This window comes from Lethenteron reissneri, chromosome 60 (genome assembly GCF_015708825.2).
Source record: "Lethenteron reissneri isolate LAM-NWPU_2019-01 chromosome 60, ASM1570882v1, whole genome shotgun sequence".
Taxonomy (NCBI): domain Eukaryota; kingdom Metazoa; phylum Chordata; class Hyperoartia; order Petromyzontiformes; family Petromyzontidae; genus Lethenteron; species Lethenteron reissneri.
Genome location: NC_083838.1, coordinates 5,314,679 through 5,335,652, shown reverse-complemented (window position 1 = coordinate 5,335,652; position 20,974 = coordinate 5,314,679). Strand labels below are relative to the sequence as shown.

Below are 20,974 nucleotides of genomic sequence, written 5' to 3'. Positions count from 1 at the left end.
CTCTCAGGATTCCAAGTCCCTGGATGCGTGCGTCGAAGGGGTGCTGTCGAGCCTGTACCCTCCGTTCGAGTTGACCGCCCCGACGCTGCTGGGTCAGGTGTTCCCCGTGTGGGAGCAGGGCTTCCACGGCGACGCGCTGCAGTACCTGGTCAGCTTCCTCATTCCGGCCAAGCACCTCCTGGAAAGCCTGCAGATCTCGGCCTGCGTAAGCGATCGACGGACAGCGGGGGGGGGGGGGGGGGGGGGGGGTGGGTGGCGTCGCGCTCACTCGCTTCTCCCAACGCTTTTATTTCGATTTAAAGCTTTCGTGACTGCAGGGATTCATCTTCTTGGTTCTTTCGGTAAAGTCATCACGTAGAAGGGAAGTAATAAAATAATAATAAAAAATAAAATAAAATTATTCTCACGACGTTTCGGCCACAACGCAAGCAGCCGTCCTCAGTTGAACCGGTTAATGACTCAAAGAGGCCAGGATTAGCGTCTTCTTCGCAAGAGCAACCTGGAGCACATGTCTGCCAGGAGGCGGCGATGATGATCTCTACCTTTGCCTAGCCTCGTGCTACCTTCGCTGGCAGCTATCCCTGGGCGTTAGTCTGCCAGAAGGGTGACGACGATAATGATGATGATTGCTCTCTGGTGTAGCCAAGGACACTTTGGCATTGGTCGCTGGGCGTTAGTCTTCCAGCAGTTGGGACGATGACGATTGCTGTGTGGTCTAGCCTAGGACATCTCCAGTTGGCATTAGTCCCGAGGCGTTTGTTTGCCAGGAGGGTGGCGATGATGATTGCTGTGTGGTCTAGCCTAGGACACCTGCAGTTGGCATTAGTCCCTGGGCGTTAGTCTGGGGGAGTTGTGGCGATGATGGTGGTTGTGTGGTCTAGCCGAGGACATCTCTAGTTGGCATTAGTCCCGAGGCGTTTGTCTGCCAGGAGGGTGGCGATGATGGTGGTTGTGTGGTCTAGCCTAGGACACCTGCAGTTGGCATTCATCTCTGGCCGGTAGTTTTCCCGGAGTTGCGGCGATGATGGTGGTTGTGCGTCTAATCCCGATGGAGTGACTTGCGGTGTAATTTTTGTTGTAATTTTGGCAAATTTGAACAGCGATGCAGGAACGCGACGTCCCTCGCCTCTCCCCAGAACGACGTCACGGGGGTTTTTCGCGGCCGCTGCGAGTGAAGCAGGCCGTGTGTAATGGTCGTGTACGGTTAATACGACAGACAAGATGCTAAATAACGCGTTCGGGCTTTTTCACGAGTTGCGTTTGTTTCGTTCGCGGCAGCGTTGCCAATAGGCGATCCGAAAAAAAAAAAAATCGAAAAAAAAATTTACTTTCAATCTTACGCCGCAAAAATACGGAGCGCAAAACTGGACGGTTGCGTAACGTCGCGGGGCACTGTGGACGTGTATGCCCCCCTCCCTACTTTACCAGCAAATGTCTCTTGCATGGGCACGTTATTCTATTTTGTGAGTCTTGACACATTCACGCGCGCGTGACTGCAGCACATGTGCCGTGGAAGTGGTGTGATTGATGTGCGAACGCGATGTGGCTGGGTGTGGCGGAGAGGCATGGGCCCCTGAGGGAATGGGGGGGGGCAGCGGGGGGGGAGGCAGGAGAGCGTGTTTGGTTAGAGGCCTCTAATCCGGTTTACCAAGTTGTTGGCTAAGGCCATTGTGCAGTAAGTTCCAATGCAGTGTCTCCGTGGCTCATTGGCCCTTCCAAGCGGCCGGCTGTCATTCGCGGGGCTGGACTGGCTTCGAGCGGCGAGCGGTGTTGTCGTTGAAGGTTGGTGCGTACACTTTTACAACGTGTAGATCATCATTATGAATATCATGATGATTGCTATCGTTACTCTGGTTTACCCAGGGATAAGGTGTTGTACGCTCGCGTAAACAATTACGGGTGGCATGACGTAATACGCAATTGTTTACTTGGTGAATGGATGCTGCTGAAAATTGGGGGGGGGGTTTGGGTTGGCGAGAGACAGATTTATATACGAGGAAGACATATTGTCTACTTGTCTAGTTTGTCTAAATATGTTCCATGGAAACTACATCCCAAAGCGCTCGAGACACACGCAGTTAAATAAACAGACGCAGGGAAGTATAAATATTAATGCGGGCGAATACAACGCCGGCCGTAAGTAACACGCCGCGCTTGTGCCACCAGGTGCGCATGGGGAGCGCTGCCGTGGTGGTTATCGTGCCGTCCTAGGAACCCAGAATCCCCAGTTCGATTCCCAACTCGTGGCCAACACCAGTGATGGAGCCTCCCCTGGGTTAAATCGGCCTCAAATGAGCGCTCGGGGCGGTGTGTAAACATCGGCATTGGGGAGACAAAGGCGGCTGGGCATGGCGTTGGCCACTCCACCCCCTCGTGCTAACAGCACTTGCCCCAGCAGTCCTTGCAGGCTATATGGGAGTGAAGGGGAGGCTTTGTCTTTTGCGTGTCCTATCGTTATCACTCCACTCGTTTACCCGGGGAGGCCTCACCGAGGTCTCGCGACTCTGTTAGCAAAGAGGGGTCCCCTGCCCGCCACTCTGTCTGTCACTTGCACCTGTAAAGCAGAGGTCGCAAACGGGTTTTGATTCCTTACCCGTACCCGTACCCGGCCGCACCAGGGTCGCAAATGGGTATCCGTACCCGTACCTGGCCGTACCCGTACCCTACCCGTACCCGGCCGGGTATCGGGTAGGGTACGGCTACCTGATTGCGACCTCTGGGATGAAGCCATGTTGCAGGCGCGGGTGGGTTGATTCTAGGAACTTGAATTGTGAGAAGAGACAAGACGTTGGGAAATGAGTGACAAACGGTGACTCACCAGTGACTCACGGCCTACCCGTACCCGTACCCGGCCGCACCAGGGTCGCAAACGGGTACCCGTGCCCGGCCGGGTACGGGTAGCCGGGTATCGGGTAGGGTACGGGTATCGGGTACCCGGTTGCGACCTCTGCTGTAAAGTGAGTGATCCCCTGTCCGCCACTCTGTCTGTCACCTGCGCCTGTAAAGTGAGTCTCGCCTCCGTGAAGGGGGGAGCAGTGCTACCCAGGTGGGGGGGTAATAAAACAAACACAATCCTCGTCATGTAAGATCTCCCTGACCCACCCCCTCCCTCCCTGTAAAGGTGTTGACCAGGTGTTTCAAATGGAATAGAATATTTAGCATGTGACCTTGGTGAAGTTCGTTGTTGTGGGCGGCAGCGGTGGTACGGCAGTAGCCTCGCAGCGAGAAGGGGCCTCTGGTTCGATTCCCGGCGCCTTTTTCTGCGTGTGGAGTTTGTGTGTTCTCTCTCGCCCTGTTGTGTGGAGTGTGTGAGTGAGTGGAGTTTGTATATTCTCCCTCCTGTAGAGTATGAGTGAGTGAGTGGAGTTTGCATGTTCTTGCCCTGTTCTGTAAAGTGTGTGAGTGAGTGGAGTTTGTATGATCTCCCCCAGTTCTGTAGAGTGAGTGAGTGGAGTTTGTATGATCTCCCTCCTGTTCTGTAGAGTGTGCATGAGTGAGTGAGTGGAGTTTGTATGAACTCCCCCTGTCCTGTAGAGTGTGCGTGAGTGAGTGGAGTTTGTATGATCTCCCCCTGTCCTGTAGAGTGTGCATGAGTGAGTGAGTGGAGTTTGTATGATCTCCCCCTGTTCTGTAGAGTGAGTGAGTGGAGTTTGTATGATCTCCCCCTGTCTTGTAGAGTGTGCATGAGTGAGTGAGTGGAGTTTGTATGATCTCCCCCTGTCCTGTAGAGTGTGCATGAGTGAGTGAGTGGAGTTTGTATGATCTCCCCCTGTTCTGTAGAGTGTGCATGAGTGAGTGAGTGTATGATCTCCCCCTGTTCTGTAGAGTGTGCGTGAGTGAGTGGAGTTTGTATGATCTCCCCTGTTCTGTAGAGTGTGCGTGAGTGAGTGGAGTTTGTATGATCTCCCCCTGTCCTGTAGAGTGTGCATGAGTGAGTGAGTGGAGTTTGTATGATCTCCCCCTGTTCTGTAGAGTGTGCATGAGTGAGTGAGTGTATGATCTCCCCCTGTTCTGTAGAGTGTGCGTGAGTGAGTGGAGTTTGTATGATCTCCCCTGTTCTGTAGAGTGTGCGTGAGTGAGGGGAGTTTGTATATTCCTTGTGTTGCATGGAATTCCTCCGGCTTCTCCGCTTTTCTCCCATTGCAAACATAGAACTTAACTGGCATCGGCCAAACGTGCAAACTACTCAATTGGGATCACACACGTTAGCAACATCACACCCCCCTCCCCGCCTTGCTGGGAAAACTTGGCAGGAGCCCTCCTGAAAAAATGCTCTTGAGACTCTGTGAGTAAAGCCTTTCCTGTGTAAACCAGCGTAGCTGCAGTAGTAGCAGCAGCGTAAACAGCTTGCTTGCCCGACAGCAGCGCTTGCCGTCCGCGTTTAAACGCTAACCGAGGATGAGCTTTTCTTATGAGACCTCCTTTACCAGCGGCAAAATATAGTAGTAGGTTTTTACCCTTTAAACTGGTACAAAACTGACACCTTTATACAAGGCATCATGTTTGCAATAACCACAACACAAGTAGTCAAAATGCAAACAAAAAGAAACAACTCTGATGATGATAAGGACAATGCATATCATCATCATTATCAGAGTTGTTCCTTTTTGTTTGCATTTTGACTACTTGTGTTGTGGTTATTGCAAACATGATGCCTTGTATAAAGGTGTCAAGTTTTGTACCAGTTTAAAGGGTAAAAACCTATTACTATATTTTGCCACTGGTAAAGGAGGTCTCATAGTGTAAATGCTTTACCCCGAGCTCTCAATACTCTGATAGTGTGCTGTTTTTGAGTTGTACGCCTTTTGGCGTCATCTGGTCCCCAATGGGGACTAGGCTCTAAAGAAAGCCGTCTCGGGTGTGGACCAATCAACTTCAAGGACAGTGCATATCAATGTCATTATCAGAGTTTCTTTTTGTTTGCATTTTGACTGCTTGTGTTGTGGTTATTGCAAACATGATGCCTTGCATAAAGGTGTCAGTTTTGTACCAGTTTAAAGGGTAAAAACCTACTATATGATGAGCTTATCATTGACGCCTGTTAGCGAGCTTCGGAATTAATAGCAACAAGCGAACGCAAGTGCCTGGTGCTGGAATGCAATTGTTGAGATTTTTCCAGCGGGAAGGTGGTGAGCCGTAAATTACTCCGCACCGCCCGCCCGCCTTGCACGATCTTAACCCGGCGTGACATTTTTTACGCGCTAGCCTCCTGCCCACCCCACCCCACCCTCCCGTACCCGGACCGCAATTGATGTATAAATAGGCGGTAGGTTTATCCCGATCGTCAAGCGCGGAGGTATTTCACTACCGGTGCCGCGGGGAAATGCCGTGTACAGTGTCGAAACGCGTAACCAAATTGCAGCGCCCGATTACCCCCCCTCCCCGCGCCGCGCTGTGCAGACTTCGAAAAAATAGCAACACGTGTGTTGTTGTTTTTTTAGTAACATAAATAGTTCTCAAGGTAGTGTTGCTTTAAAGCGGGCTCGTAAATCAGCACCATCATCATAATTCTAGATTTGAAGTTTTCGTGACTGCAAGGATTCATACTCTTGGTTCTTTCGGTAAAGTCACGTAGGTAAAATAATTATAATAAAATAAATGAAAACAACTAAATTAAATGCACCACCTGAAGAAAGACGCTTGTGTTGCGCCCGAAACGTCGTGATTTAATTGAGTTGTTTTCATTTATTTTATTTTTTACCTACGTGACTTTACCGAAAAAAAACAAAGAGTTGTCTTTTAAATTTCGATTTAAAGCTTTCGTGACTGCAGGGATTCATCTTCTTGGTTCTTTCGGTAAAGTCACGTAGAAGGGAAATAATAAAATAATAAAAAAACAACGACGTGTGTTGCCTCCGAAACATCCTGATTTTCATTGTTTTATTTTGATAAATTTGTATTTAATTTTTTACCTACGTGACTTTACCGAAAGAACTAAGAGTATACCATCGTCATAATTGTCGCCATCATTCATTTTCCACCCATTACCAGGTTCGAAGGCCTCCACTTCTGTCCGCCTTCACTCACGACCCGCGCCGTGCCACAATCCATCTGGCTCCAACACGCTTGCTGGTGTGTGGCTGTCCTCTCGGGAACTTGTCTTCCCGCCTTTGGCTGCCATTCCATAACCAATATACAGTAGGGTGGATAGAATAATACATAGTGTAATATTACACTATGTATTATTCTAAGGTATATGGTGGTGTATAGTAATACAGTATATAATTTAATGTTGGGTTTGTCTATGGCAGCATATAGTACGGGGTAGACCCTTGTGATGTAAGGGAAAAAAGTTTAGCTGGAAGCATATTATATTTTTTACGACATAGAATTGTAATGTATTACTTACTGTTAGTAGCTCAGCTTGTTGGAGACTATATTTAGTATACTGATGTAGTTTATACTTTAGTTGTTTACGTGGTGGTTTAGTTACTGCAGCTACATACTATTAACATTCCTTCCCTTTATTAATGCTACCCCTCCATTTGATGCTGCTAATCCTGCATAATGCACGGGCATAATATGACCTTTGAAACCCCCCGCCCACCTCCTATGCATTTCACAAGTATGCTAAATTCCTTTTAATATGCAAATTATTTTGTCAAGGTGCCCTTCCCCCCTTCCAACCCAGCTAAATATATGCTCCAAGCGTGGTGGTGTTTCATTCAGACTGTCTCCCCGACAGACCTGGTCTTCACCTGAGGACGGCTGCTTGCGTTGTGGCCGAAACGTCGTGAGAATTATTTTATTATGTTTATTTTTATTATTTTATTATTTCCCTTCTACGTGATTTTACCGAAAGAACCAAGAAGATGATTCCATAACCAGTCTCGTCCATTGGCGGGCGTTCTTTCCAGTGGTGGCATACGAACTATTTTCATTTTAGCAGGTTAGGCCCACTGAGGCTGCTGTATTGGCTGTTTGTCAGAAGCTTTCTGGCCACAAATGATAGCGCACCGAAGTTGCTTTTCATGTGGACATTTACAGCAACCATATATTCTTAACGCGTGATTCTAAATGTGGAGGGAAAAACCGGAGGACCCGGAGAAAAATCCACATGACCACGGGGAGTACACGCAAACTCCAAATATACAGACGTCATGGTCGGGATCGAACCCACAACCTCCTGTATACCGGGCGAGGTAGTTGACATCTCCTAGCCCAAACCCACTTAACTTTTATTTAACCATCAAGCCGAGGTCTCTCTGTTTCAGACTCATAATGTTTATTTAGACTGGAGGAATCCGATGAGCTTATGAAGCTCCTTTTCACAGCTGTCCAATAGGGGCACAGGGTCAGCACATTCCCAGAATACATCTCCGCACGCTTCATCCAGCGGTGGATTGACAGAAGGCTTTATTTACTATCGCCCGAAATTTGTTCGCGTTAATGTTTTGCAACTTGAATGTCGCACGCAGAACCACGCCTCTGCGTTGTTCTCCGACCCGATACGTTTTCTGGGTCGTGCTGCGTCCTTTCTGGCACCGAGTCCGACGTTTTGCCCCCGCCCCGCCCCACACGATGCTGGGTGCCGTCTTGAGGAACTGAATTACGTTGTCGGGCCCGGATGGCGCACGTTTGTGTGATGCAGTGCCTTCGCTATTGCCGAAATGTATACATGAATCCGTCTTCTTAAATCCTTTATATTAAGTTCGCGTGCTTGCTTGCTTGCTTGCTTAGGACCGTGCAAATCTTTCGGTCGTTTTTTAACCCACTTCCCGTGATCCAATCGAGCTGACATTTTCCACACAGACTCGTTGTGCCAGACAATTATTGTTCGTGAAAAAAAATTCCCAAAATTTTACACTTTTTAGGCAAAAAAAAATTATTTTACATATATTCAAATAGAACCCATTCATAGCTTTGGCTGAACGTCACAGTGCAAGAGCCCAGAGCGTAACCCCTCCACAGGCCGTGGTGGAGTAGCGCAGTTAGTAGCGCCCTCGCTTCCCATGCCAAAGGTCGCGGGATCGATCCCCGCGTCCTCCACAGGCGAATGTAGTTTTAAATCCTTTATATTAAGTTCGCTTGCTTGCTTAGGACCGTGCAAATCTTTCGCTCGTTTTTTAACCCACTTCCCGTGATCCAATCGAGCTGACATTTTCCACACAGACTCATTGTGTGTGACAATTAATTTTCGTGAAATTTTTTTTCCAAAATTTTACACTGTTTAGGGAAAACTAATTAAATATTTAATTACCAATTGCTTAATACTGGCAGACAATCATCTGACCCATATATTGCAGCCATCTCAAGCCAGAGGACGAGAAGACTCTAGCCGCCCCGATGCCACGCATATAAAGGATTTAGAGTGAAAAACTTTGTTTTTACGGGTTTACTTGTTTTTTAAATTCTTTATATTAAGTTCGCTTGCTTGCTTGCTTGCGTGCTTACGTGCTTGCTTGCTTGCTTAGGACCGTGCAAATCTTTCGGTCGTTTTTTAACCCACTTCCCGTGATCCAATCGAGCTGACATTTTGCACACAGACTCGTTGTGCGTGACAATGCATTTTCGTGAGAAAAAAAAATTTCCAAAATTTTACACTGTTTAGGGAAATTTTTTAAATATTTAATTACCAATTGTTTAATGCTGCCAGACACTCATCTGACCCATAGGTGGCAGCCATCTCAAGCCAGAGGACGAGAAGACTCTAGCCGCCCCGATGCCACGCATATAAAGGATTTATAGTGAAAAACTTTGTTTTTACGGGTTAATTTTTACGACGTATTCCTCAACCAAACTATTTTAGAATTAACGATTTAAGTCGGCAGACAGTGTATCTTCTTCCCTCGCATAAGATATTCATGCGATGAAAGGAGACTAGGTGAACGTCTCGCCACGGTGACGAGATGTTAACTACCTCGCCTGGTGTGCAGGAGGTCGTGGGTTCGATCCCGACCCTGATGCCTGCTGCTGTATATTTGGAGTTTGCGTGTCTCTCTCTCTCTCGTCATCACGGTGGCTAGAAGATGTTAACTACCTCGCCTGGTGTGCAGGAGGTCGTGGGTTCGATCCCGACCCTGACGCCTGCTGCTGTATATTTGGAGGTTGAATGTTCTCTCGTTGGCCGTGTGGATTTTTCTCTGGGTCCTTTGGTTTTTTTCTGCCACACTTCGAAACTCACGTTTAGAGTATCTGGCTGCTATAAATTTCCACATGGTCAGCCACTTCGTTGTGCTATCATTTGTGGCCAGGTCGCTTGTGAAAATGAGCTTCATAGCTCAGTGGGCCTTACCTGGTAAAACAACCAAAAATTCTGACACATCCCATCAGCTGCCGCATTGCTTTCTGGGAGTGCATAAATTAAATTTGTGTCAGGACCGGTTTTGACGTACAGTGTCTCATCAGCATAGTCAGTTTGGTGAATTTGCGATCGTTTGGCAGGCAAGGGCTCACGATATGGGGGTCACACCCAGTTTCACACAAAATTATAAATGCATGACTCAAACTTGTCAAGAGACGTGGAGAGATGAACACGTGAAAGAGGCATTGCCTGCTTAGTCATTCTGTTATTTATATTCTCCGCAAGGACACAACTCGCTATTTTCCGTAACGTATTTTATAAATGGTAGTAACCAAATTTGGTAGCTTGAATTTAAATTAAAACAACGAGTCTTTTTTTTACTGTGTACTCCAGCGGGGAACGGTGGCGCAGCGATTCACGCACTGCACTGCGCTTTCCCGAACCCGCTGGGCCCCGAGTTCGATTCCCTCTCGCGGCGTTAACATCGGAGGTGAACATCCGAACTGGTTCTGGATCTCCCTCCCCCTAGGTCGACTTGGCCTCACTCGAGCACCTTGCTCTGGGTGTGTAAACATCAGCCCCGCGGAGCCGAAGGTCGCGGAACGTGGAGCTGACCAACACCGCCCGCTCCGACAGTCGGTTTAAATTCTAGATTTGAAGCTTTCGTGACTGCAAGGATTCATACTCTTTGGTTTTTTCGGTAAAGTCACGTGGGTGAAAAATCAAATCAAATAAATGAAAACAAGTAAATTAAATCCACCACCTGAAGAAGGACGCTTGTGTTGCGCCCGAAACGTCGTGATTTAATTGAGTTGTTTTCATTTATTTTATTTTTTACCTCCATAATTTTACCGAAAAAAACAAAGTTGTCTTTTAAATTTCGATTTAAAGCTTTTGTGACTACAGGGATTCATTTTCTTGGTTCTTTCGGTAAGTCACGTAGAAGGGAAATAATAAAATAATAAAGATTAAACATAATAACATAAAATTCTCACGACGTTTCGGCCACAACGCAAGCAGCCGTCCTCAGACGCTGTCTTTCCGACAGACCTGTTCTTAACCTGAGGACAGCTGCTTGCGTTGTGGCCGAAACGTCGTGAGAATTGTATTTTATCATGTTTTATTTTTATTATTTTATTATTTCCCTTCTACGTGACTTTACCGAAAGAACAAAGAAGAAAAAAAGAGTTGTCTGTTTAAAGCCAATATGGGGGTAGGGGGGGGGCATATTTATTCTGGATTTGAAGCTTTCGTGACTGCAAGGATTCATATTCTTAGGTTTTTTCGGTAAAGTCACGTAGGTAAAAAATTAATAAAAGTAAAATAAAATAAAATCACGACGTTTCGGAGGCAACACAAGTCTCCGTCTGCAGGTGGAACCGTCACAGCCACGACAGCCGTATCAAGCAAATGAGAGATCACAGGAGCCACCACTCCGCATATATAATGGTTGAAGAGGGGGGAAGGGCCAAGTACGGCATATCTTTATATCGAGCATTGTTTGTTCATTCGTTTCTCAGCCCGCTTGTCCCGGCGAAGGACGCGGCGGCATCATCATGTCGAGTAGGGCGGTCCAGAACCTACCTTGCCCTAGCGACGGACTCCAGCTCTTCCTGGGGAGTTCCCGTGATTCGGGACCGGTTCAGATACCCGGCGCCACTGATGTGAGCTGTGGATGGGAATCAATGTCAAGCTCGCCAACTTTATGAGTGCGGTGTGCTAACCGCTGCACCATCACTCTTACCCCCCCCCTCCCCTCCCCTCTCCCCACTGAAAGTTTAAAATAAATTACAGCTTTGTCCTTTCAGAGATGAGCAGTTCGCCTGCCTTCAATCGCACCTGGACGATTTATCGTTGGCCTTGAGGTATTGGCCTGGCTCAAGAAGAAGCGGTGACAATTTCAGCGTTTGGGTTTGGGGGGCCGAGCGAAAGTTGCACTTGTGATTACGCGTTGACGCCTCCTCGTGGATGTTATCCCCGTGGCATCTGTCACGAAGCCCTCGTGTCGCCACTTTGCCCGTAACTTGAAACAAATGGCCACTAACGATGACTCGCCCCTGGCCTACCTCTCCCCTGTTATATCGCTCAACTCTGCTCCACGCACTCTCCTGCCTCTCCCCTCCCATCTCGCTCCACTCCCCTCCACACACTCTCCTACCTCTCATCTCACTCCACTCCCCTCCACACACTCTCCTGCCTCTCCCCTCCCATCTCGCTCTACTCCCCTCCACGCCCTCACCTACCTCTCCCCTCTCTTCTCACTACACTCCCCTCCATGCACTCTCCTGCCTCCTCCTTCTCATCTCACTCTACTCCCCTCCACGCACTCTCCTACCTCTCCCCTCTCATCTCACTCTACTCCCCTCCACGCGCTCTCCTGCCTCTCCCCTCTCATCTCACTCCACACCCCTCCACGCACTCTCCTACCTCTCCCCTCTCATCTCACTCCACTCCCCTCCACGCACTCTCCTGCCTCTCGCCTCTAATCTCACTCTACTCCCCTCCACGCACTCTCCTGCCTCTCTCCTCTCATCTCACTCCACTCCCCTGCACACACTCTCCGCTCCGCCAATTAAGCCTTTCTGTCAAATCCCCCAGTCAGGCTTTCATGAGTGGGAGGCCGGTCGCTCTGTTGACCCTCCCAGCTGTCCGTGTTGTCGTCTCCCTGCCGCCGTTCAGGTCCAGGCTCAAGACTGTCCTTTTTATCTCGACCGTTGACTCGCTGCCTCTGTGTCTCTCTCTCTACGGCATTAATAAGTCCTCTTCCCCCCCCCCCTTCTCTCTGGACTCTTGAGATGCGGTCGCATCGAGACTGTACAGAAATCCCCGCTCTGTATTGCATTGACGCGAATAGGTTTTGAGAAGCGAGTCGATTGATTTTAAGAACCTGAAGCCGCTGAAGGGTTGACAGTGTCATCGTGACCCACGACCTTCCTTGCGAATGCACAGCGTAGGCCTCACCCTCCCAGTTCGGGCTAGGGCAGAGCTCTCCCGACTCGCCCCTCGCGCCGTTTGCCACGATGTCCGACGTTTGCGCGCTCCAGCGTGCCCGGTGCGCCTTTCAAGGAGCCGAACGACGTCGGGACATCGTGCCGAACAAACCCCGTGCACGGCCGTGATTGCGGTGCGGTCCAGGTGAACAGGAGAATGGGGGGTGGGGGGGGGAGACGCTCAAACCGTGTGACGTGAATCTGTGACTGTTTTGTCATGGTCTGGTATTGTGTTGTTGTTGTTGGTTTTGCTGCCTTGCCCAAGCTTGATAAATCGGACTTATGTAAACAAAAGTTTACTATTTATTTATCTTTAGTGACTTTGTTACCTCTTTCTCTATTTTACACTCCATTTCAGTTTTGTGGATCGTTTTTTACACGCTTTTTATTAACTAATTCTGTCCGTTGTTGTTGTCGTTGTTGTATCCTCAAATCTTGTAACTCAATTTTTACTAACTTCCCAATGTGGTATCGACTGCAAGCTTGGTATATTTATGTCATACTGATGACAATACTATATTCTAGCATAAAATATAAAAAAAAACATATTTTAAAACCAAATTTTTTATATGTTATGTTTCGGCTTGGCTCTAATTGTCCACGGTAATCTGACGTTGGCCGTACATCACCACGGTCCCTTACGCTATGGCAAGCTTCGGGGCCACTTTCTGGAGTCGTGGAGTTCTTCCATTACTAGTACGGTACATTTCATTAAAGCGTGTTTTTTAACAAAGTTTTTTAAAACATTACTTATTCCTATTGGAACTCACTGACCCGCCCCGCCCCGGCTGTTATATCTGAAACGATCCTGGGCCTCCCCTAGGTCGACTAAGCCTCAAATGAGTACCTGGTGCAGTGTGTAAACATCATCACTGGGGAGACAAAGGTGCCCGGGCGTGGTGTTGAAGGCCACCCACCCCCTCGTGGTGCCGGCCTTCATAGGCGCTGCTCGCTCACAGCACTTGGCCCAACAGTCGGTTAAGGTTACACGGGGATCTTTGTCTTTGTGCGTGTGTTGTGCAGGCAAACTATCCGGGGAAGATCTTTCGTCACGAGGGATGGCCGCTTTGCCTGGGGGAGCGTGTGGTGCTCCAGCTTTGTGACCTCGACCCCCACGTGCTGCGATCACGGGACTTCTACCTGCAGGTGGGCGGCATGCTGGGAGCGTGGCAGTGTTGCAGAGGGGCATGCTGGGAGCGTGGCAGAGGGGCATGCTGGGAGCGTGGTAGGGTGGCAGAGGGGCATGCTGGGAGCGTGGTAGGGTGGCAGAGGGGCATGCTGGGAGCGTGGTAGGGTGGCAGAGGGGCATGCTGGGAGCGTGGTAGGGTGGCAAAGGGGCATGCTGGGAGCGTGGTAGGGTGGCAGAGGGGCATTCTGGGAGCGTGGTAGGGTGGCAGAGGGGCATGCTGGGAGCGTGGTAGGGTGGCAGAGGGGCATGCTGGGAGCGTGGCAGAGGGGCATGCTGGGAGCGTGGTAGGGTGGCAGAGGGGCATGCTGGGAGCGTGGTAGGGTGGCAGAGGGGCATGCTGGGAGCGTGGTAGGGTGGCAGAGGGGCATGCTGGGAGCGTGGTAGGGTGGCAGAGGGGCATTCTGGGAGCGTGGTAGGGTGGCAGAGGGGCATGCTGGGAGCCTGGCAAGGTGTCAGGGCGGCATGTTGGGAGGGTGGCAGGGCAGTAGGGGGGCATGCTGGGAAGGTGGCAGGGGGACAGGGCGGTGGGGTGGCATGGTGGCATGGTGGCAATGTGGGATGGGAGCAGGGTAGCGTGGCACCATCACCACCACCACCACCACGGTGGTGGTGGTGGTGATGCCACGCTACCCTGCTCCCATCCCACCTCCGTGGTGGTGGTGCCGCCGCCACGGTGGATGTACAAGGGCGATGACCGCTAACGATGTCTTCACTGCGCAGGTCGTTCCGAGTCCGAGCGGGGAGCAGACTCCCCGGGTCGTCTTGAAGTGCCTCTCCCGGCGCGGCTTGCGGCAACCCCGGCACAGGCACCACCGCGGCCGGCAATCCCGGCAGCGCCATGCCAACGTCCTGGAGGTGTCCTGCCCCGATGACCCGCTCTGCAGCCTCTTGAGCATGGAATGGCTGCAGGGGGTGAGTGCGGAGAGGGGGGGCCCTCCGCTAGAGAACTGCGTGCTCTCCTGTCCCGAGGGGCCCGTGCGGCTGCCCTGGAAGGAGCTGCTGCAGCCCGAGTTTGTCGACGTGCCGAGACCCTCGGCTCGGCAGGACTCGGCGTCGCCGGAGGAGAGTGCGATGGAGCGCGGCGGCGGTGACGCCGCCGCCGCCGCCACCGCCGCGAGTCTTGCCGGCTCCGAGGACAAACCCGGCGATGATTCGGCGTCCCGCGCCTGCGCGCCGGAGTCCGGAGACGCCGGCGAGGTGAATCGGTCCCAAACGTGTTTGGGCAGGCGTCGGGTCAGCCCTGCTGGAAGCACGCGTGCCTCGCACACCGCTCCCGGCGGGTCACGTGGCGGGTTGGAACTAGCGACGGGGCGTAGAGGTGATGTTGACGATGACGACGCCGTTGCTGCTGCTGCTGCGAACAAGTTGATGGTTGAAACTAAACGGGCCGAGCCATGCGAATCCGCTCAGTGCCTTCACAATCGAATCGGCTTCGGCCGCCTCTTCAGATTGCCAAGGGGCGCCTTGCCTCGTCGGAGTCGCTTTCGGTGCAGTTGCCTCTTCCAACAACCGCAAGTATGCGGCCGTGAGCGACGCCAATGTTGCGTCTCGGTGTCGCGGCGCAACTCAGGAAGGAAGTCATCAAAGCGAGCTCGTACAGAGCAACGTAATGAGACGCCGTAACGATTGCCAAGTCGTCCCCCCGCATCAGCTGCCGATCTCCAGCCGTGCCCACAGCGACACGGGAAACGCTGCGGCTGCTGTTTTTCCCCACGGGGCCGCGAGCGATCCTGAAAGTTATTCTGACGGTGCGCGCCCGCCCGGAGCAAGGGCCGAGCGTGCCGTCGTGCCCACTCGCAGCCGGCGTTTCCCCGAACGCGTTGGCACGGGAGCGTTTGAAGACGCACGCGACCATCGGCACGGTCCGGGTGAGCCGCCGAGCTCGGGGAAGATGCCAAAAAGTATTTTCGGGCAGCTCCACTTCTTCGCGCAGGACAATCGCGGCGGTTGCGAGCAGGCGACGCTTGGCGCGAGCCTCCCACGCTCGGAGGCTGCTATGGCCGCCGCCGCTGCCACGCAACTTCTTGTCGCAACTTGCGCGCGGCCCGGGGCTACGCACGGCGCGCTCAGCCTCACCGCGTCAGAATCGCCGGCGGGCAACTCGACCGGGTCGGCGTGCGTCGATGAGATGGAGGGCCGAGTCAGGATATTTGACGTGCGCACGACGAGCGGAGGGCGAGCGCCGCGCGGGAAGCCAAATGACCGTCGTTCCTGGGACGTCTCGCAACTCGGCACACCTTGTTTTCACTCGGAGCTGTTCAGCTGCCCCCAGACGAACAACGACACGGCACGGGTCGGCCTGTTGACGACAGCTCACGGCATTCCGCCGGGGGGAATCGCCCGGCTCCCCGGTAGCCCCGGAGAGGTTGAAACAGTTTGCGAGCCGCCCCTTGGAGCCACCCAACGGCACCACGACGGGACGGACGACGGGATGGCTTCGTCGCCAAGGCCAGCGGAGCGAGTCCTGGTCCCGACGGAGCAGACGCCACTTGACAACGACGCCCCGCCACAGGAGCTGAGCGCAGGCGGCGTGGGTACGGTACCGGCAGAAATGCCGCGGCCAGAGGAGACCGAGAGGAAGGGCAGTCGAGTGACTGAAGAGCTTGCGGAGAGAGAGGTCCGCCCGTTGACTGCACGCAGGGCCTTTCACCGACGGGACTTTGACTCTGCTGCTCTGAATGAATCTTTACAAATGTCACGACCTCAGCCGGCTGCTCCTGCTGCTCCTGCTGCTACTGCTGCTCCTGCTGCTACTGCTGCTCCTGCTGCTCCTGCTGCTACTGCTGTCTTTGATCCACCCGTGACTGTGTCCGGAGAGAGGCGCGCCGCTGACGGTGGCTCGCGAGCTCCAGCCCCGCAAGGGCGTCGCGCGTTACCCGCCGACGCTTGGGAGGGCACGAGCGGCGACCGGGAGCGCGGGACACGCGCCGGCTCGGGCGTTGCCGAGGCCCCGGAAGAACTCCGCTCGAGCGCGGCGCCCGCCGAAGCGAACGCGTTGGCGGGCGCCCCGCTTGAGCCGGAGAGACACACGGGCGGGCGAGCGAGGGAATGCCTCGCCGCCGAGCCGGTAGGCGATCGCAAAGCACTCTGGGAGGACGACGAGGGCGGCCGTTGGGTGAATGCGGGCGGCCGCCCACCGAGAGCTGCGGGAACCGGCAGTGAAAGTGCAGATGATGACGAGGGAGCCGATGAGCTGGCGGCGGTGGCAGTTGCTGCTGCAGGAGATGCGGACGGTGAACGGCTCCGTGACGGCGTGTGCCGGGTCCCCGCTGGCGCTGAAGGAGTGACACTCTCACGCTCCACATTTGCAGGTGAGCTCTCAATGCCTTGCTGTGACAAACGGGCACGGTGTGTGTGTGTGTGTGCGTGAGCATAGGCTTCGGCAAGGTAAGGTAATTGTACCCTTTTTATCGAGTAAAAGGGTCAAGGTAAAGGTGTCGACATGCCAAGGGCTAAGGGTAAAGGGTAGGGTAAAAGGTAGGCTCGTTGCGGGAGTGCGGGAGTGCTAAAAGGTAGGGTAGAGTGATTGTATTGTGGTAGGGTAAAGGTAGGGTAAAGGTAGGCTCGTTGCGGGAGTGCGGGAGTGCTAAAAGGTAGGGTAGAGTGATTGTATTGTGGTAGGGTAAAGGGTAGGGTAAAAGGTAGGCTCGTTGCGGGAGTGCGGGAGTGCTAAAAGGTAGGGTAGAGTGATTGTATTGTGGTAGGGTAAAGGTAGGGTAAAGGTAGGGTAAAGGTAGGCTCGTTGTTTTTACACTTTTACCTTGCCTTGCCGAGGCCTACGTGAGCATGCCACATTGTGGGGGAGCCGGTAGTGTAGTGGTTAGCGCACTGCTCTGAAAACCCGGCGACCAGAGTTCAATTTACCGCTCACTGCCAATGCGATTATCAGAACCGGACCTGGGCCTCCCCTAGGTCGACTCTGCCTCAAATGAGTACCTGGTGCGGTGTTTAAATCATCAACACGGGGGAGAAAACAGCGGCCGGGCGTGGTGGTGGCCTTCATGTGCGCTCGGTTAGCACGGTTGGCTACGTATGGTGTGAAAGAAGTTCAACGCACGTACTTTTGCCCCCCGACAGTTTGTTGAGGCTACACAGCAGGAGACCTTTGTCTTTGCGCCACTGTTGAACTCGTGAATGCGGCGCTGCTGTGTTGTTCAAGCCAGTTGACGACGACGCATGCTCAGCTCGGAATAACTTGGCGCGGGGGGGGGGAGGTGCGATGGGTCAAGAGAGCCAACGCCCACCACCACCGCATACCATGAGCATTCTTCATAACTCACACTCGCCCGTGTCGTGGTGCGTGTGCTTTACTTTGTTGCTCCTTCCCGCGCACCTCCGATTAGCACGGTTGGCTACGGACACGCATACAGATAATGCTGGTGGCAACCTCCTGGTTACACCAGCCCACAGGGGATTATTGTGTCCGTCTGTCCGTCGTGCATCCAACAATGGGAGGGGTGGGGCTGGGTGTAGAGGGGAGGGTGGGGAGGGGCTGGGTGGGGAGGGGGCTGGGTAGGGAGAGGAGGGGTGGGGAGGGGCTGGGTGGGGAGGGTGGGGCTGGGTGGGGAGGGGAGGGTGGGGAGGGGCTGGGTGGGGAGGGTGGGGAGGGCTGGATGGGGAGGGGCTGGGTGGGGAGGGTGGGGAGGGGCTGGGTGGGGAGGGTGAGGAGGGGCTGGGTGGGAAGGGTGGGGAGGGGCTGGGTGGGGAGGGTGGGGCTGGGTGGGGGGTGGGGCTGGGTGGGGGGTGGGAGGGGTGGGGCTGGGTGGGGAGGGGCTGGTCACCCCGTGGTGCCCTTATAAAACTCAACGTTTAACCTACTCACGCCGGCTTGTGCCCGCCCTCACAGTCGGGCATATTTGCGGAATACACCACGCCGCCGTTGACCCTGCAGGCCATTGACCGAGCAACCCAACGTTCCTACCAGCTCCCTCCGCAGGAATGTGTTGTGAACTGTTGGTGCTGCTACCGGAAGTGACACCGTGGGTCAGCGGTGGGCGCGCTTCTCTGCTCATTGCAAGAAGTTTGTGGTTCAAATCCGGCAAGATGCCCCGGTTAGTACCGCGGCGGTGGTGTGGTTTTAACCGTACGAATACGCGCCGTCCGTTTCGCAGTGGCCGTTAAAGATCCCCGCGGACTCGTCGCATCCGTTCCGCTCATTTGGAGAAATTTGTTATCGTAAATAGTCGTTGGTGATAGTCATTGGCAAGGGCGATCATCGTGATCGGGGGAAGGCGCCTGCTGTGTTTCACAGACGCAGTCTGCAGTCGTTGAACAGTCGGGCTGCTGTGCTGCCACCGCTGTGCGAATTTGCCAAATTTTGTCCGTGACGCCCGGGACACGATGGGGCCTGCTCTTTCCGAATGGCGTCACGGGGATCTTTAACATCCCCTGTGAATCATCTTCTTGGTTCTTTCGGTAAAGTCACGTAGAAGGGAAGTAATAAAATAATAAAAAAATAATAAAAATAAAACATAATAAAATTATTCTCACGACGTTTCGGCCACAACGCAAGCAGCCGTCCTCAGGTGAAAACCAGGTCCGTCGAGGCGACAGAGTCTGACTTTACCGAAAGAACCAAGAAGATGAATCCCTGCAGTCACGAAAGCTTCAAATCAAAATCCCCTGTGAAGCAGGCGGAGCGTAATGTCCAGTTGTTGCGTCTGCAGAGAGCCCCTGTAGACAGTGTTTGGCCTCCTCTTCCATGCCGGTGGGATATCTTCGCTTGAACGCAGGTTTTGAGCACAGGCCCAAAGGCCCAAAGCAACAAACAACGCCATTATGAAAGTTGCAACAGATAAGGGTGAACACGATTTAAAGCTTTCGTGACTGCAGGGATTCATCTTCTTGGTTTTTTCGGTAAAGTCACGTAGAAGGGAAATAATAAAATAATAAACAGAAAAATAATTATATAATTTTATGATTTCCCTTCTACGTGAATTTACCGAAAGAACCAAGAAGATGAATCCCTGCAGTCACGAAAGCTTTAAATCGAAATTTGCACTTGGTGAGACACATTTGGAATTTCGATTTAAAGCTTTCGTGACTGCAGGGATTCATCTTCTTGGTTCTTTCGGTAAAGTCACGTAGAAGGGAAATAATAAAATAGTATTACTTCCCTTCTACGTGACTTTACCGAAAGAACCAAGAAGATGAATCCTATGCAGTCACGAAAGCTTTAAATATAAATATTTAATTATGTTTTATTTGTATTATTTCATTACTTCCCTTCTACGTGACTTTACCGAAAGAACCAAGAAGATGAATCCTATGCAGTCACGAAAGCTTTAAATCGAAACTCTACAATGATGTTGGAATGTTCTCCCCGTTTTGACGGGCGGGGCAGGCTACGACGAAACAGCCGATGGAAAAAAACAATGTCAACAATCTCCACGTTTTGATATTGAGTCGAGAAGAAGTGTACCGGATAAACTTGTTCCCTCGGCCTCATTTGGCAAGCGCCATCGACGATACGAACACACCTCTGGGGTCTCCGTCTAAGGGCGCGTTAATGCACGGCACCAAAAATAGGCCTTCGAGTTTCCTGACACGAACCCTTGGCTATTTTTCCATCGCCGTCAGCCATGATTGATCCACTGCTCCATGAAGGCGCTCCCCCTGAGCCGTTGTGTGCAATCCCCAACTGAGTAATTGTGTGGTGTCACTTTTCGAATGTGGACTGTATATATGTACGTATGTTGAACTTCTTTTGCACCGTACGTAGCCATCCATGACAATGCGGGGGAAGTAGCTGCAAACTAAACACTAAAAGGAAATTATAAACAAATGGGTCTCTGTGTGAGTCTATGGGTCTGTGTGAGTCTATGGGTCTCTGTGTGAGTCTACGGGTCTCTGTGTGAGGCTCTGGGTCTCTGTGTGAGTCTATGGGTCTTTGTGTGAGGCTCTGGGTCTCTGTGTGAGTCTATGGGTCTCTGTGTGAGGCTCTGGGTCTCTGTGTGAGGCTCTGGGTCTCTGTGTGAGTCTATGGGTCTCTGTGTGAGTCTATGGGTCTCTGTGTGAGTCTATGGGTCTCTGTGTGAGTCTATGGGTCTCTGTGTGAGTCTATGGGTCTCTGTGTGAGTCTATGGGTCTCTGTGTGAGTCTATGGGTCTCTGTGTGAGTTTATGGGTCTCTGTGTGAGTCTATGGGTCTCTGTGTGAGTCTATGGGTCTCTGTGTGAGTCTATGGGTCTCTGTGTGAGCCTATGGGTCTCTGTGTGAGTCTATGGGTCTCTGTGTGAGTCTATGGGTCTCTGTGTGAGGCTCTGGGTCTCTGTGTGAGTCTATGGGTCTCTGTGTGAGTCTATGGGTCTCTGTGTGAGTCTATGGGTCTCTGTGTGAGTCTATGGGTCTCTGTGTGAGTCTATGGGTCTCTGTGTGAGGCTCTGGGTCTCTGTGTGAGTCTATGGGTCTCTGTGTGAGTCTATGGGTCTCTGTGTGAGGCTCTGGGTCTCTGTGTGAGGCTCTGGGTCTCTGTGTGAGTCTATGGGTCTCTGTGTGAGTCTATGGGTCTCTGTGTGAGTCTATGGGTCTCTGTGTGAGTCTATGGGTCTCT

At 52.2% G+C, this 20,974-nt stretch overlaps 2 protein-coding genes across 2 annotated transcripts in view; both read left to right on the top strand.

Annotated features, from left to right (window-relative positions):
* Window positions 1–10: 10 nt before the first annotated feature.
* Window positions 11–15,186, top strand: LOC133357854 (rho guanine nucleotide exchange factor 40-like; the record flags this gene model as incomplete). The annotated part of the gene is made up of 3 exons (XM_061575998.1): window positions 11–205; window positions 13,258–13,380; window positions 14,144–15,186. Coding segments are annotated over 3 exons (1,221 nt in total), but the record flags the coding sequence as incomplete, so codon positions are not given.
* A 128-nt stretch (window positions 15,187–15,314) lies between these two features.
* LOC133357853 (uncharacterized) overlaps window positions 15,315–20,974 on the top strand; it is an 84,483-nt gene continuing 78,823 nt past the window's right edge. The window contains exons 1-2 of the mRNA XM_061575997.1: window positions 15,315–15,962; window positions 16,317–16,734. Of these exons, the coding sequence (XP_061431981.1) occupies window positions 15,315–15,962; window positions 16,317–16,734 (1,066 nt within the window). The remainder of the gene's footprint in view (window positions 15,963–16,316; window positions 16,735–20,974) is intronic.